Here is a 13,997-nt window from a genome sequence, read left to right as displayed (position 1 = left end):
GAGGCCCTCCAAGGTCTTTTGGATCTAATTCTCATCCCCAATAGTTGGCTCACTTCTACGTTAAAGGGTTTCCATATTGCCTCTCCATATATATGGCTTCCTGAGCTTCAAAGGTCTACTGGAAGGGCCCTCCACCGTGTCCCATTTATCAGGGAAACACCCTGCAAGAGAACAGTGAAGGGTTTCTGAACCCAATTTTGAACTTGACTTGTAAGGTAAAACATAAGGCTTTCTCTGTTGCAGCCACAGCCTTTTCCAACCTGCAAGATGGAGATAATAAACTAGATAATGAAATGCTTTTCCTCTTACACAGAAACACCCTAACCGTTTTGTGTAGTGCTGTGTGACTGATGCAAACTATATATATTCAAAGGCCATATAGTCATGAATTTTTAGAAATAAATAGCAGCCCAATTCTTTATCTAGTAAAGCCATTGGCATTTCTATAAACGGGGACTATTTTTGTGGGGTGAGATGCCAGATCCTCTTTCTGCAATATTTTATTTAATTAATAATTTACCTGCATTTCCACCCAACATGGGACATAGATAGGCCAGCCATTCATATCCATAGATTCTGTATCCATGGATTCAACCATCGCGTGAAAATCTTTTTTAAAATTTAGAAAAGGAATTTTGCTTAGGAGTATAAGGGACACAATTTTACCATACCATTATATATAATGGGACTTGAGCATTCATGTGTTTTGAAATCCATGGGGGAGGGTTTGTAACCCAACCGCAGCAGACACTGAAGGCCTGCTGTATACAAAGAAAATGCCAGCTATCTATGCATGCCTTGTACCACTCAAATCTTCTCCAGCCAGGATCTAATTACACTTCTCTTCATGCTGAGAAGGGAAAGAGCAATGCCAGAGTTCCACCAAGATAATAGCGGAAGCCTGTTGAACTACACAACCATGGTGAAAAGATTTCACATTGAGGAGGGGCAAGCTTGATTTCTGCTATTCTGAAGACTAAGACATGGAGCAATGGATTCAAATTGCAGGAACAAAGATTCCACCTAAATATTAGGAAGAACTGTTTGGCAGTGGAAAATGCTGTCTGGGTATGTGGTGGAGTCTCTTTGTGTGTTTCTACATGGCAGGGAGTTGCAACAGGTGTCCCATGTGGTCTCTTCCACATGAGATATGTGGATTAGTTGGCTCCTGCTAATATTGCTTGAGTGAAGTGCCGAATTTGTGCATCACTCTGCTTCTAGATCTGGAGGGCAAGTAGCAGACAGTCCCTGCTATCTTTAACAACTGATCTACAATCTTTCTCTACAATTGCAGATGAGGCAGGGCTGATCTTTCTCTACAATTGCAGATGAGGCAGGGCTGAGTTCCCAGGCCAGAAGATTACCCAGCTATCTAGTCACCTTGCATGATAAACCCAGCTATAAAGCTACACACTTCTAAAGGGGAGGCACATGATTCTGTGGTTCTAAAGAGCTGCATTCTCACATTGCCACAAAACTTACACATGGAAAAATTATTGTAGGTAGAAAGATACTTTAATCACAAATAAAGTGTTAAATAAATAGAAATTTATTTATGGAACATGGCCATACAGCCCAGAAAACTCACAGCAACCCAGTGATTTCAGCCCTGAAAGCCTTCGACAACAAATAGAAATAATATCAAGCTCGGGAAAAAACAAAATTCAAAATTCGGTTTATGTATGCATCAGCAATAACATGTTCTGAGCCTAACTTTATACACAATAAGCTTCGATAATACATAGTAAACAGCTCAGTGCACTGGAATCCCTTCAGTGTGCTCTCAGTAGATCTGTCCTTAAACTATCACATGGCATTCTTCTAACACAAAATTGTCTAGATTTAGCTTAGGCAAGTTCCTATTGTAGTCTATATCTAGCCTTAAATTGTTCCATCTCTCAGTCAAATCTCAGTCAAGTTCCTTAAAAAACTTTTTTAGAAAATACCCATGAACCATCTAAAGTTGTACTTTTATCTGCATCATGTCTGCAGAAAGCAATGGCTCTTGTACAGTCAGTTTCCTTCCTGTTGACCAACGTGTAATATATAGTACTTCACAGAAGTATTCACTCTCACGTTTCCACATGCTGTAGTGTTACAAAACTGAAATAGATGTAAGTGGTATTGTTACCAATTGATTTACACCAGCGAAACAACACTGTGAAGGTACAAAATATTTTTATTGTGGCACAGTAAACAAGAACAACTGGCACTTGGTGGCTGCCTAGGGATTTAGCTCTTTACCTTGCTTAGCTCTGATACACCTGAATAAGTTCTGGCATGAAAACCAAGGAACTATCGTACCAAGCACAGGAGAAAGCTTTGCAGAATTTCTAGTTGGGGTTGGGTTCTGAAAATATGTCCCATGCTATGAACATGCTACAGAGCACTATTAAATCTATTATTACACAATGGAAAATAATATGGCTCTACTGTGATTCTGCCTAGAGAAGACTGCCCATGCAAACTCAGTGAGAACTTTAGTCAGAAAAGCAACCAAAAGACCAGTGGGAATTCAGAAACTAGAGAGATCCACAAGTGAAATGGGAAAAATCACTCACTGGACAAATATCACCTGGATACTCCACAAAGCTCAGTTTTATAGAAGCACGGAGAATTAAATCCTGGTCATTTCACAACAAAATGGGGAGGAGTCAAAAGAAGATGACTACTTCTGCAAGAAACGATAAGCCTCTGGCCACCTGAAAATACTGTATGAGAAAACTATCCATGCACAGAATGGTGGCAAGGAAGTCCCCCACCACCACCTTTTCCAGTACCACTCCCATAGAGTAGAACTTCAAATGGTCGCTGCATGGAAAACCCAGGGTGAAATTCTTATACGTTCATCAGTATTTTCTAACCAGGTCTCCATAAGACAAGGCAGGCTGTCTTATAGGGTTAAGCACAGGATGGCGGCTGTTTTCAGTTATGAACCAGTGAGTCAGCAGCAGTCTTTTCAACCCAAATGCCCTGACAACAAAGCTTTCAGGCCCTCAGTACTTTTGTAGTCCCTTTCCTTTTGAAAACAGCTTTCTTCTCCCACCATGATAATTGTGACAAGTGGAACTTTGGACACCTACACATAGAGCTGTCTTGTAAAGTGGTTTGTGTCTGAACAAAAGTGATTTCAAAACTTGGTCCCCAAACACTGGAAATATGAATACTGTGCAGATTAGATGTAGGTTGTGGGCACCAAAATCAGTAGTAACTCATGTTAAAGCAGCAACTCCAGAAGATGTATTTGACACTGAACTACAAAAAAAGATTTGACATTTGATTATGTATTCCCCTTAAGAAGTTATAGGGCGTTTCAGGTGGGCACACAAAAGATAAGAAAGCATCCAGTTGGTTTTTGACAATGACATCATCTGGGTGTAGTTTGTGCGGCAAATAATGTGCTAGCGACATCTCCCAAGCATCCACAAAATGTACTCCAATTCCTGAGAACATTTTCCTCATGATTATGTCAAGCTGAACAGAATACCAGTCACTGTTGAAAAGGCTCACCTCTGGCCCAAGCTCTTGGACATTGGCAGTTTTGATAACTATCTGAGTTTTGGGACTCCGATCCAAAAGTCGGATGATTGACCTGCGAATGTTTCTCAATCTCCTGATATACACTTCTACTGGAAAAGTGCTAAAGTGAGACCAGATAGTTATGGCTATCACAGTATTCTTCCCACCAACAATGCGGTTGAGCTCATTGGCAATGTAGTGCAGCTCGCTGCTAAAAACTGTGAAAAACCGTATAGGAGGGCCATGGCAGCGGAATTTCAGGAGGATGTTATGCTTTGGGTCAACAGCCATGAAAGGACCAATCTTTCGAGCGCTCCCGAGATTTAATTCCATGATATCTACAAAATAAAAAGCATTACTATGTCATTGAGGGCAATTTGTCACCATTTGTAACTGTTAAAATTTTGTATGATACAGGCATACATCAATTATCAAAGTTCTGACAAAAAAGTTAATTCCTGCAAAGTCTTTTAATATCTTCCCAACATTTCCTTTATCCTGTATGCCCTATGTCAAGTTTTAAGTTTTTAAGCAGCACTGATATTGAGAGAATGGTGGGCTAGGAAAGAGATTCACTTCAGGCCAATCCTGCAGTTGCTATTCCTTCCCAAGTAAACAGCAGCTGCTTCAAGATCAGTCAGGATCTAGTACATTTAGGACCTACCTGTACACATATTTGCATTAAATAAGGTGAATATTTTCTTTTAACTGAACCACATGAACAGTTTATTCCTCATTAAAGACAATTTTGGTAATGCTTTACTGGACTTCCTCTGCACTTGATATTTAACCTACCACCAAGATCATGACATTTTTTAAAAAACTGTACAGTTTTTTCAGAACTCTATTCCATACTGTTTCTTCCCTTGACAAAAATTCTGTTTAAATATACAGTGTTCCCTCACTACTTTGCGGTTCACTTTTTGCTGATTCGCTGATTTTCAATAAACTCTAAAAGACTATTATAAAACATAAAAATTACAATTTACAGCCTAAGGAAGGAAGGAAGGAGAAGCCAAAGGGAGAGAAAAGGAGCCCAAGTGGCAATGGGAGGAAAAGGAGGCGATTTATCAACACACGATTGGTTGATAAAGACTTCAAATAACTACTAAAATAAATAAATAAATAACTACTAAAATAATGTATAAATATTAAAATAAATATAGGGTCCCTACTTCATGGATTTTCACTTATTGCAGATGGTCCTGGAACCTAACCCCCACGATAAGTGAGGGAACACTGTATTAACCATGAGGTTGGTGTCTTATACTGCAAATTTTTTTGCCCTGATGTACCAATGGACTCTCTCTGCAGTCAACTAGATGCATGTGTATACATTTGCATACACAATATTTTATATTTTTACTTCTAAATTTCTTTCCTTTCTTCTATCTGCCAACACTATTGTATATACTCAAGTATAAGCCAAACCAAATATAAGCCAAGGCTCGACGTTCAAAGAACATATACAGTATTATTTTTATAAACAAAAGTAAGGCAAAAAGTAATAACCTGGAACAAATGCTGTTAGATATTCAAACCACTGCCTGATTGTAGAGTCCCCAAACAAGTGGATAAGTTTATCCTGTAAACATTCAATGACCTCTGATGACTTGTTAAAATGACGAATCCATTGTGTTCTTGGTTGCCATTCATCCTGGTAAAAATGGCCAGAAGGGAATATATCAGGCTTTTGCGATCTTTCTAGATTGTCCATCTCTGAAAGAAACAAATCTGAATTATCAATCAGAAATAAAAAGGAAATAAGAGTACATTACATCAATCAGAAACTGTTATATAGCCCCAGAAAACCAACTCAGATATAATGACTTTATTATCAGAAGGAGTGTACAAAAATGGAGACGACTGAAAACCACGGTCACTTTACCCAATAATAATAGTTCTATCAAAATCTCCAAGAAAAAAGCTATCTTGGAAATTAGAAACAGTCCCATTGACAGATGGATATGTTTATTTTTATACAGTGCCATCATTTTATGTGGCATTGTACTAGTAAAACAATACTAAAGCCCCCAGGCTTTTCAGGCTTGTAATCGCATTAAAACATGACACAAAAGGAAAAGAGGTGGCAGTGTCTGAAAGGATTTAGCCCAGCTGATACAGACTATGTGTGTAAGGTACATATAAAACACAAATGAATTTTGCCTTTAGACTTGGGACCCATTTCTAAGATATTCCATTATGTATGTGCAAATATTTGAAAATGTGAAAAAAAAATCCAAAATCCCAAACACTCCTGGTCTCAAAGCATATTTGATAATGGATACTCAAAACAGTATATATAAGTGCATTTACAGATAAATTTATTAACTAATAAACAGGTATGATTTTGGGTAATAATACATCTATATATATGAAAGAGTGATGGCATCACGGCGACCCACAAAACAACAAAACTACAGGCCCCACAACCTCGAAATTTGACAACACAACCCATCATCCACGCCTCTAGGTTGATACAACAAAAAGAAAAGAAAAATAAAGTCCTAATTTTAGAGAAAGGAATAATTGCTTTTATCCAATTGCTGCCAGTTAGAAGGCTAAGCTCCTCCAACTTGGTCTCCTAGCAACCCCCCCAAAAAAACACTAAAAAATTAATACAATCTATATATATAAAAGGGTAATGAAATTTCGGCCTAGGACAAAACAACAAAACTATACACCCCAGAAACACTAAACTTGGCAGCACAACCCCTCATCCATGCCTCTACGTTCATACAACAAAAAGAAAAGAAAAATAAAGTCCTAATTAGAGGGAGAGGAATAATTGTTTTTATCCAATTGCTGCGAGTTAGAAGGCTAATCTCTGCCCACTTGGTCTCTTAACAACCCACTCAGCCCAGGGGATAGGCAGAGTTAGGCCTCACTTAGGCCTCTTTCACACTGCCTATAAAATACAGATTATCAGATTTGACCTGGATTATATGGCAGTGTAGACTCAAGGCTCTTCCACACACCTATATAACCCATTTATAATCTTATATTATCTGCTTTGCACTGGATTATCTGGACTCCACACTTCCATATAATCCACTTCAGTGTGCATTTTATACAGCTGTGAAGAAGGGGCCTCATATAATCCAGTTCTAAGCAGATAATATAAGATTATAAATATAACATGTAATAATTACTGTGATATAATAATACAGAACAATATAATCTCTAAAATCAGGACAGTAAATAAAGGGCAACACTCTGAAAGCATAAGCCACAGCAACGCGTGGCCGGGCACAGCTAGTTTATTTTATATAACTGTAGATTATTTTTGTGCCTTATTTTGTGCGCCCCCCCCCCCACCAGAAAACCACAGCAACAGGGATGGGCCACAATAATTTCACAAACCTGAAATTGCCCATCCCGGCCATAGTGATACGAAAAAGAAAATCCTTTACCTGCATGTTTCAAGGGCCTCACAATCACAGTATCAGGGCCATTTGAGGATATTGGCACTTTGATATTCACACCACTATATTTCAAAAAGAAAAAAAAAGAAACACACACAAGTGTTAAAAGAACATTCTATTTGTTAAAGTAATTTTGTATCAGGTCACATGTGTGCGTATATTTAAGGTATTTGGGCCCAACAGGTCAAACACTCAGAGCCCATGATATACTAACAACTTTAGCGCTGTTAACAGTATTAAGTCCTCTTTTGATTGTAGACCTGTATTAAAATACAATCTAGAGTACAGAGCTTCTGCACTATTACACAGCACGTACACAAGCAAAGACCTGTCCATCCTTCAGATGAGGCATGGAATCCAAAATGGTGAGCAGACATAGTCAAAACAAAACACAACCGTTACTTAAATAAAACGCGAATGGGGGAAATGATGTAAATATGTGTTACCAATGGAAAATGTTTTGAATATTTTTTTACAATACTTTTAAAAATAAAAAATGTAAATTAAAATATAAAAATAAAACTCTAATGGCACCAGATCCCAACTAACCTTGGAAGTTAAGCATGGTCAGCCTTGTTTAGCACCTGGATGGGAGACAGCCAATGAATACCTGGTGCTGTAAGCTATATTTAGAAGGAAGAAACTATGAAAAGGCCTCCCAGTATTCTTTGCCTAAGAAAACCCTATGAAATTCATAGGGTCACCATAAATTAACAGGTGGCTCAAAGGTATGCACACACGCATAGTGCTAAATCATTTTTGCCAAATGAGCTTTTTACTACCGTTATGCAACGTCAAAAATAATGGCATGTGCATAATACTGGCAACTAATCCAAGTCAATGGGTGTCTGAGAACTGTAAGCTAGAATTTTTGATTGAAGTGCCCTCACTTATGCTTTTTCAAACAAATTAAAAACATCACAACTAAGCGGCATATATTAATACATTCACTTCTGATTGCCTGGTACTAGGATTAACAGATTAACCAGTTGATTGGGTTTTATCTGAACCTATTGCCCATCTGCATCATTAGCTGGCATGGATTCCAAGCTTTCATTTTTTAAAGCAAGTCTCTAATCCTTATGAGAGCTGAACTATGGAGCAAACTGTGTAGCCCTATTCCCATCAAACAATGATGCTGTGATTTATTGCAAGTGTCTGCCCAGCAGCACCTCTCCAAGTAGTTCCAAAAGAAAACAGTGTGTTGCACAAGCATCAAAGCCAGGGATACCAAAGAGAGAAGGGACAGATGAGGATGTGGCATCTTTTTAAAAGATGTTATGACCCAGGGGAGCTAGAAGTGTGAAAGAACTTTGAGGGCAGCATGGAAGCAGATCAGACCAGGAGCTTGATGGCAACAATTCTATTTACAGCTGGATTACAAGATGGTTTGGTTCCAGCTTGCCCAAACACTTGCAGGAAACTGATGTTGGTATGAGTAAATGAATCTGTTTGAGCTCATGTTTTTTTTTAAGGAACAAACACTTTTTAAATGCACTTGGCAAAAATCAAGTTCGACTGAGTTTAATGAGACGTCCATGATGCAAGATAATTATAATATAGATAAAATAGCATAGATAAAAATAAATTGTAAACCAAAAACATAACAAATGAACAAAAACTACACGTGGAAGAGAAGTATACTACAAATGCCTGAAATCAGGAATAAAATGCTGTTTTGCTGTCAGTTTTCCAATCTAAAGTGTTCAATATTAGCATACACTTGACACAAACATTTAAGTGATACTTAGAAGATCATTTGGAAGGATCTCTATTTGTACAAGAACATTGTAAAATTAAACCAAACTGATTGAAATTGTCTATTTATATTTTGAATAATCTCTTTATTATTGCATCAGTTTTTCTATCAAAGGTAGTGACCAAACTCTCACATCATGGATCAATAGGTATTGAATTGGCTGGCCTCCAATAATCTGTTGGCTATTTCATTGTGCTCCAGTGGGAAAGAAGGAAATTTGGGATTTTTAAAACAACAACAACAACAACAACAACAACTTTATTTTTGTATCCCGCCTCCATCTCCCCAAAGGGACTCGAGGCGGCTAACATCGGGCCAAGCCCAAACAATTACAACAAAGCAGGATAAAATACATACAAAACACACAACAACATCCAATAAAAATGCTTACACAATAAGATAGTAAAACAAAACATAATAACAGTAGCATAAAAAACTTAGTATAAACAATACAAAATTTAAATGAGGGCGAGCTGGGCCAAATTGTGAGGCGTGGAAATTGTAAAACTGTAAAATTGGGTGAGGTAGATAAAGTGCTGCATGTATTGGAAAACTCGGATGGGATAAACAATGAGGTTATTCTCAACTGAGGGATGAGATAAAATGCACCAGGAAAACAGCTTGACACTGGGACGGAACCTGACATAGGAATCAATCTTCAAAAGCACACCGAAAAAGCCAGGTTTTTAAACTTTTCCTAAAGGCTAATAACTTGGCTTTTAAAAAACTATTCATTCTAGAGAAGAGAATTGTTCAGGGCAAACAATTCTAACATCAAATAAAATTCACTATTCAGAATTAGGTGAATCACAGCAGCAATGCACATGTTGCTTTACAAAGTTTTTTATTTCTGATTATCCGCACAAAACATCCCTTTAGGTGGGATTGGCTGAGAAAATGAGATTGCCCAAAAGTCCCAAATAAACTTCATGAGCAGAAAATCTGAACAGAATTTTTTTCTGTTCTATTTCCAAGTCTCTCTTCCTTATTTTACACCAGAGTAGTAGGGGTTTTTTAATATATATTTGCAAGTGTCTGCCCAATATATAAAGAATTCAAAAATCAAAACACCGTAGGAAAATTTACCAAACTCTACTACAATCATGTAACAATTTACAGTACTTTATGCTAAATAGCTATCCAGATTTGTAGAACAAGAACATGGCAACTCTACTTGGCACCCATTTTCATGAGGAATTTCAGCCTTCAAAGACTTCAATACAGGAACCTTTACCACCAATACAAGCAATTTAAGTGGAATTATTGATCTCTAGCGCCAAATCATTTCTGGCAACTTCAGTTCTGGAAGGCAAACCTATCACAGGGTTTTCTTGGCAGAGGAGTTGCCCTTGCCTTCCTCTGAAGCTAAATATGACTTGCCCAAGGTAAACCGCTGGGTTTCCATGGCTGAGCAAGGTTCAAACCCTACTCTTCCAGTGTCCTGGTCCAATACTAAAACCATTATACTATACTGGCTCTCTGAAATGGAACAGGGTTTCTTATTAAACATTACACAAACTAGCAAAAAACTAAACTAAACAGTTGAGTCTCAGCGAATACATACCTTTGGAAAAGTCGACCCTCCTCTGAGGTCACAAGGCCCTTTTGATATCCCCCCTTGTAATGGTTGATTCTGGTGGCACAGGAGAGTTTTCTTGGCTTGTAGCAAAACCATGGCTCCCCTGTGTAGGGATCTGTAAAGTTGCAGACTGGCATATCTCCATGCAAACACACATTGCACTCTGTAGCTTCTGAAATCCTCCCTGATTTGAACAGGCTTTTAAAATAGGCCCTGTCTGGTTTTTCCTCTCGTAAACGTTGCAAGACTTGGATCCCTTCACTTGGGTGGACCAAAGACACAGATACCATGACTTCTCCTGCCCAGAGTAAAGTGAAAAAAAGCCTGTAGGTTCCATTTTGGTAATCTAAAATTCTTCCAATGGCCCCAGCTTTAAGAGGAGCAGAATGGATTCTTGTTTGAAGGTAGTCTCCACCGTACTGCTTTGGCCGCCCTTCATAATCCTGCATGTGAACCAGTACCTCCAGTTGATCTCCAACTTTGTACTGCTTATGAGGATTCAGTATTACAAAGCTGCTAAGGGACGGGTCTGTACTCCTGACAAAGGGGATATTGTCCGCATGAGGTTTGGGCCACTGTAAAGATGCAAATAAAGCCTCTTCTTCCTCTCGTTCTCTTGTGGACAAAACTTGCTGTTCATAGCCGCAATACAACTTTCTGGGTATTTTAGTCCACTGTGATGAAGGCTGCTGGTAATCGTCTTCTATCAACCACTTTAAATCTGTTGTAGTCTATAAAAAAGGAAGCTATTTGAAAAATGCATATACAAAGCATACTTTCATCTCTAACATCAACATACAGTACCACAAGGAACTTCCAACAGAAACAACATACAAATACACTCTTTAAAAGCAAATCAATTGACCAAATTCCTCTAACAGAAAGTTCATCTGTTCCTCTTCTGCCTGCAGGAAAAGATCTATTTATCCAAACAGACTTTTGGTAGGATTGCTGTGGGTTTTCCAGGCTGTATGGCTATGTTCCAGAAGCATTCTCTCCTAACATTTCACCCACATCTAAGACAGGTACCTTCAGAGATTGTGAGACTTTTGGTAGTTCCAGGAGAGTTTTTAGTGTATGTGCATATTTGAGTACTCTATTAAGCCATGTATGTTTACATGCTTTAAATCTGCTTGAATCTGATAGTTTACTTATTTTTAGGGCTTTTAAAAATATAATGACTGATTGTAACTGTATAGTTATACCTCCACAACTGTAACTTTTGGAGATTTGATTAATATGCTCTCTCTAGGAATCCTCAGGATTTCTACCATTACGCTATGGTCCACCTCCACTAAGAGCTGCATTGGGGGACCCAAAGACTCCTAGAAAGGTGCTCTCTCAAATTTAAAAAACAGAATTGTAAATTCATTTTTGTGGAGTTTCTGCACCCCTACCTCATGCGAAAGTGGAGGGCTCATTGCATTCTGCTTTAACATTGGTTATGAAACAGATCTTGCAATGGGAGAAAGACAAGATATAATTAAAATAAAATTATATCAATACCTCAAATATTTAAACTTAAAATGTCATCAAGTGATCTACCCCCCTCCCCATTGTGTGCAAGTAAATGCCAGCACATGGAATGCCAGGTGCCATCAATGGCTCTTTCTGTCAGATTTTATGGCAGGGTTGAATAAAACCAAGTGTTATCAGTGCTTCATTCTTCACCTTTTAATGTCAATGCTCAACTCTAGAATATGTAACAATGAGAAGCTCAAAGCATATTACAGGTGCATTGCAAAAGGTCACAGCTATACTTGTACATCTGAAGTTACACCCACTCTAGATGTTGCCATTTCCACAGGAACTAGTTTTCCTATAGCAAAGTTATTACTTCTATTTCCAAGTGGGATTGTGCATCAGAACTTTGCACACCAAGTAGAAAGTGTGTGCTATAAGTGTGATCAAACGGTACTGAACTACAGTGGCAGAAAAACCCATGATATAATGATTACACTTCAAGCAGCAAATGTACTAATTGGAGGGTTGTTCCTGATTGACCCTCTCCCTAGGGAATGAGAACTACAGCTTTGGCTTGCATTGTAAAAACCTCCTTTACTGGTTTAGGTCCACAAATAAATAAATAAAAACTCTGGCAGATAGTCCATAAACAAAAGCCAACAGGCTTGTCAATATACTCACGAAGTATCTTTTATTTTGTCTTCATAACAAACAGATTTAAGGGCAAATCTTCCAGTCCTTCCTCATCCTCCTTTCCTTCTCGTCCCTATGTCTCCCTTTTCAATCTCCCCTCAGCCCCACCCTCTCCACATATATCCCTTACAATCACCCTGATTGTGATCAAAGCCTCCTGAGCCTCAGCATCCTTATAGGCTCACATATTCCTTTGAAGTAAGGGTGCGTGCTTTATTTTCCCTAATGGCGGTGCCCTCCTTACTGCTCACACTTTTACATGGACCTCCTACCAAGAGGGGACCACCCCTTTCTTGCATCTCAGCTGGCTCACCCTGTCAAGAAAAATAATCCCCATTAGCATGGTCCATTCCATGCCAGTGAGAAATGGTGACAGCTAAAGGTTGGCGGCTAAAACACCACCTAGTCAACCTAAGACTGGCATCCTTCACCCAATGCAACCATTGCAATGGGGCATAATCTATGACCAGCTAAAAGGGAGCACCCCATAGATAGTGTCAGGTTGTATATGGCCCATTTCACTGCCAGGACCTCCTGTTTAATTGTCAAATATTGTTGTTCCCTGGGACTTAATTTCTTGCTTAGATAAAAGATGGGATACGCTTCTGTGCCTTTCTGATGTGCCAAGATTGTCTCCAACTCCTATACCAAAGCATCTGTCTGAACAATAAATGGTTCGGCAAAATCAGGTGCAATTAATACCAGAGCCTGACACAATCTTTCTTTTAAGCCCTGAAATGCCTGCTCCTCTCGTTCTCCCCATCTGATTTTCTTCAGAAATCCCCTTTTAATCCAATCAGTTAAGGGAGCAGCTAAGATGGCAAAATACGGAACAAATTTTAGAACATTCTACCAACTCCAAAAATTGCTGTACCTCTCTCGCAGTTTGAGACCTAGGCCATCAGACCACCTGATCAACCTTTACTGGCACCAGGCCAGTAGCCAGGATTTTGATTGGGGGGCGGGGGGGGGGGGGGCTGAGTCTGAGTGAGAGAGGATCTACCCTAGCAAACCTTTTGTATCATTATCCCAACACCCCCATGTATATGGGATATATTGAGCATGGTGATCAGATCATGATATGAATAAACGTAACAGTTTAAATAATAAATGTAAGGCCTTCTCGCAGACCACCCTGAGAATTTCAGGGGGGGGGGGCGAAGCCCCTCAAGCCCCCGCCCTCCTCCAGCTACATGCCTGACTGGCACTGGTCTAATCTGCCCCATGCTTATGATGTAATACAAGTAAGGCAACTCTGTTTGTGCTGCATTACATTTCTTGAGATTGGCAATGAAAACAGTCTGTTTGTGAACCTCAAGAGCTCTCTGCAAATGAACCAGGTGGGTTTCCATGAGGGGTTGAAAACAATGATGTTCTTGATATATATACAGCAGCACAATCCTGTACTGGTTGTAACACAATATCCATCAAATGCTGCTCCATGCAACCAAAGGGCATGAAGATAAATTGGTAAAGGGCTCTAGGAGTAGCAAAGGTTGTCTTTTCTCATGGCCCCTTCAGTAAAGGAATCTGCCCATACCCTGTTATTAAATCCAAG

General features: G+C 39.0%; 1 protein-coding gene across 2 annotated transcripts in view; it reads right to left on the bottom strand.

Annotated features, from left to right (window-relative positions):
- Positions 1 to 1,526: 1,526 nt before the first annotated feature.
- nxpe3 (neurexophilin and PC-esterase domain family member 3) overlaps positions 1,527 to 13,997 on the bottom strand; it is a 28,885-nt gene continuing 16,414 nt past the window's right edge. For both annotated transcript variants that reach the window (XM_008107808.2, XM_008107810.2), the window contains 4 exons: positions 10,268 to 11,013; positions 6,933 to 7,006; positions 5,032 to 5,238; positions 1,527 to 3,857 (listed from right to left, as the gene is read on the bottom strand). In XM_008107808.2, the coding sequence (XP_008106015.2) occupies positions 3,256 to 3,857; positions 5,032 to 5,238; positions 6,933 to 7,006; positions 10,268 to 11,013 (1,629 nt within the window). In that variant the 3' untranslated portion in view covers positions 1,527 to 3,255. The remainder of the gene's footprint in view (positions 3,858 to 5,031; positions 5,239 to 6,932; positions 7,007 to 10,267; positions 11,014 to 13,997) is intronic.

This window comes from Anolis carolinensis, chromosome 3 (genome assembly GCF_035594765.1).
Source record: "Anolis carolinensis isolate JA03-04 chromosome 3, rAnoCar3.1.pri, whole genome shotgun sequence".
Lineage (NCBI taxonomy): Eukaryota > Metazoa > Chordata > Lepidosauria > Squamata > Dactyloidae > Anolis > Anolis carolinensis.
This window is presented reverse-complemented; position numbering and strand designations above follow the sequence as displayed.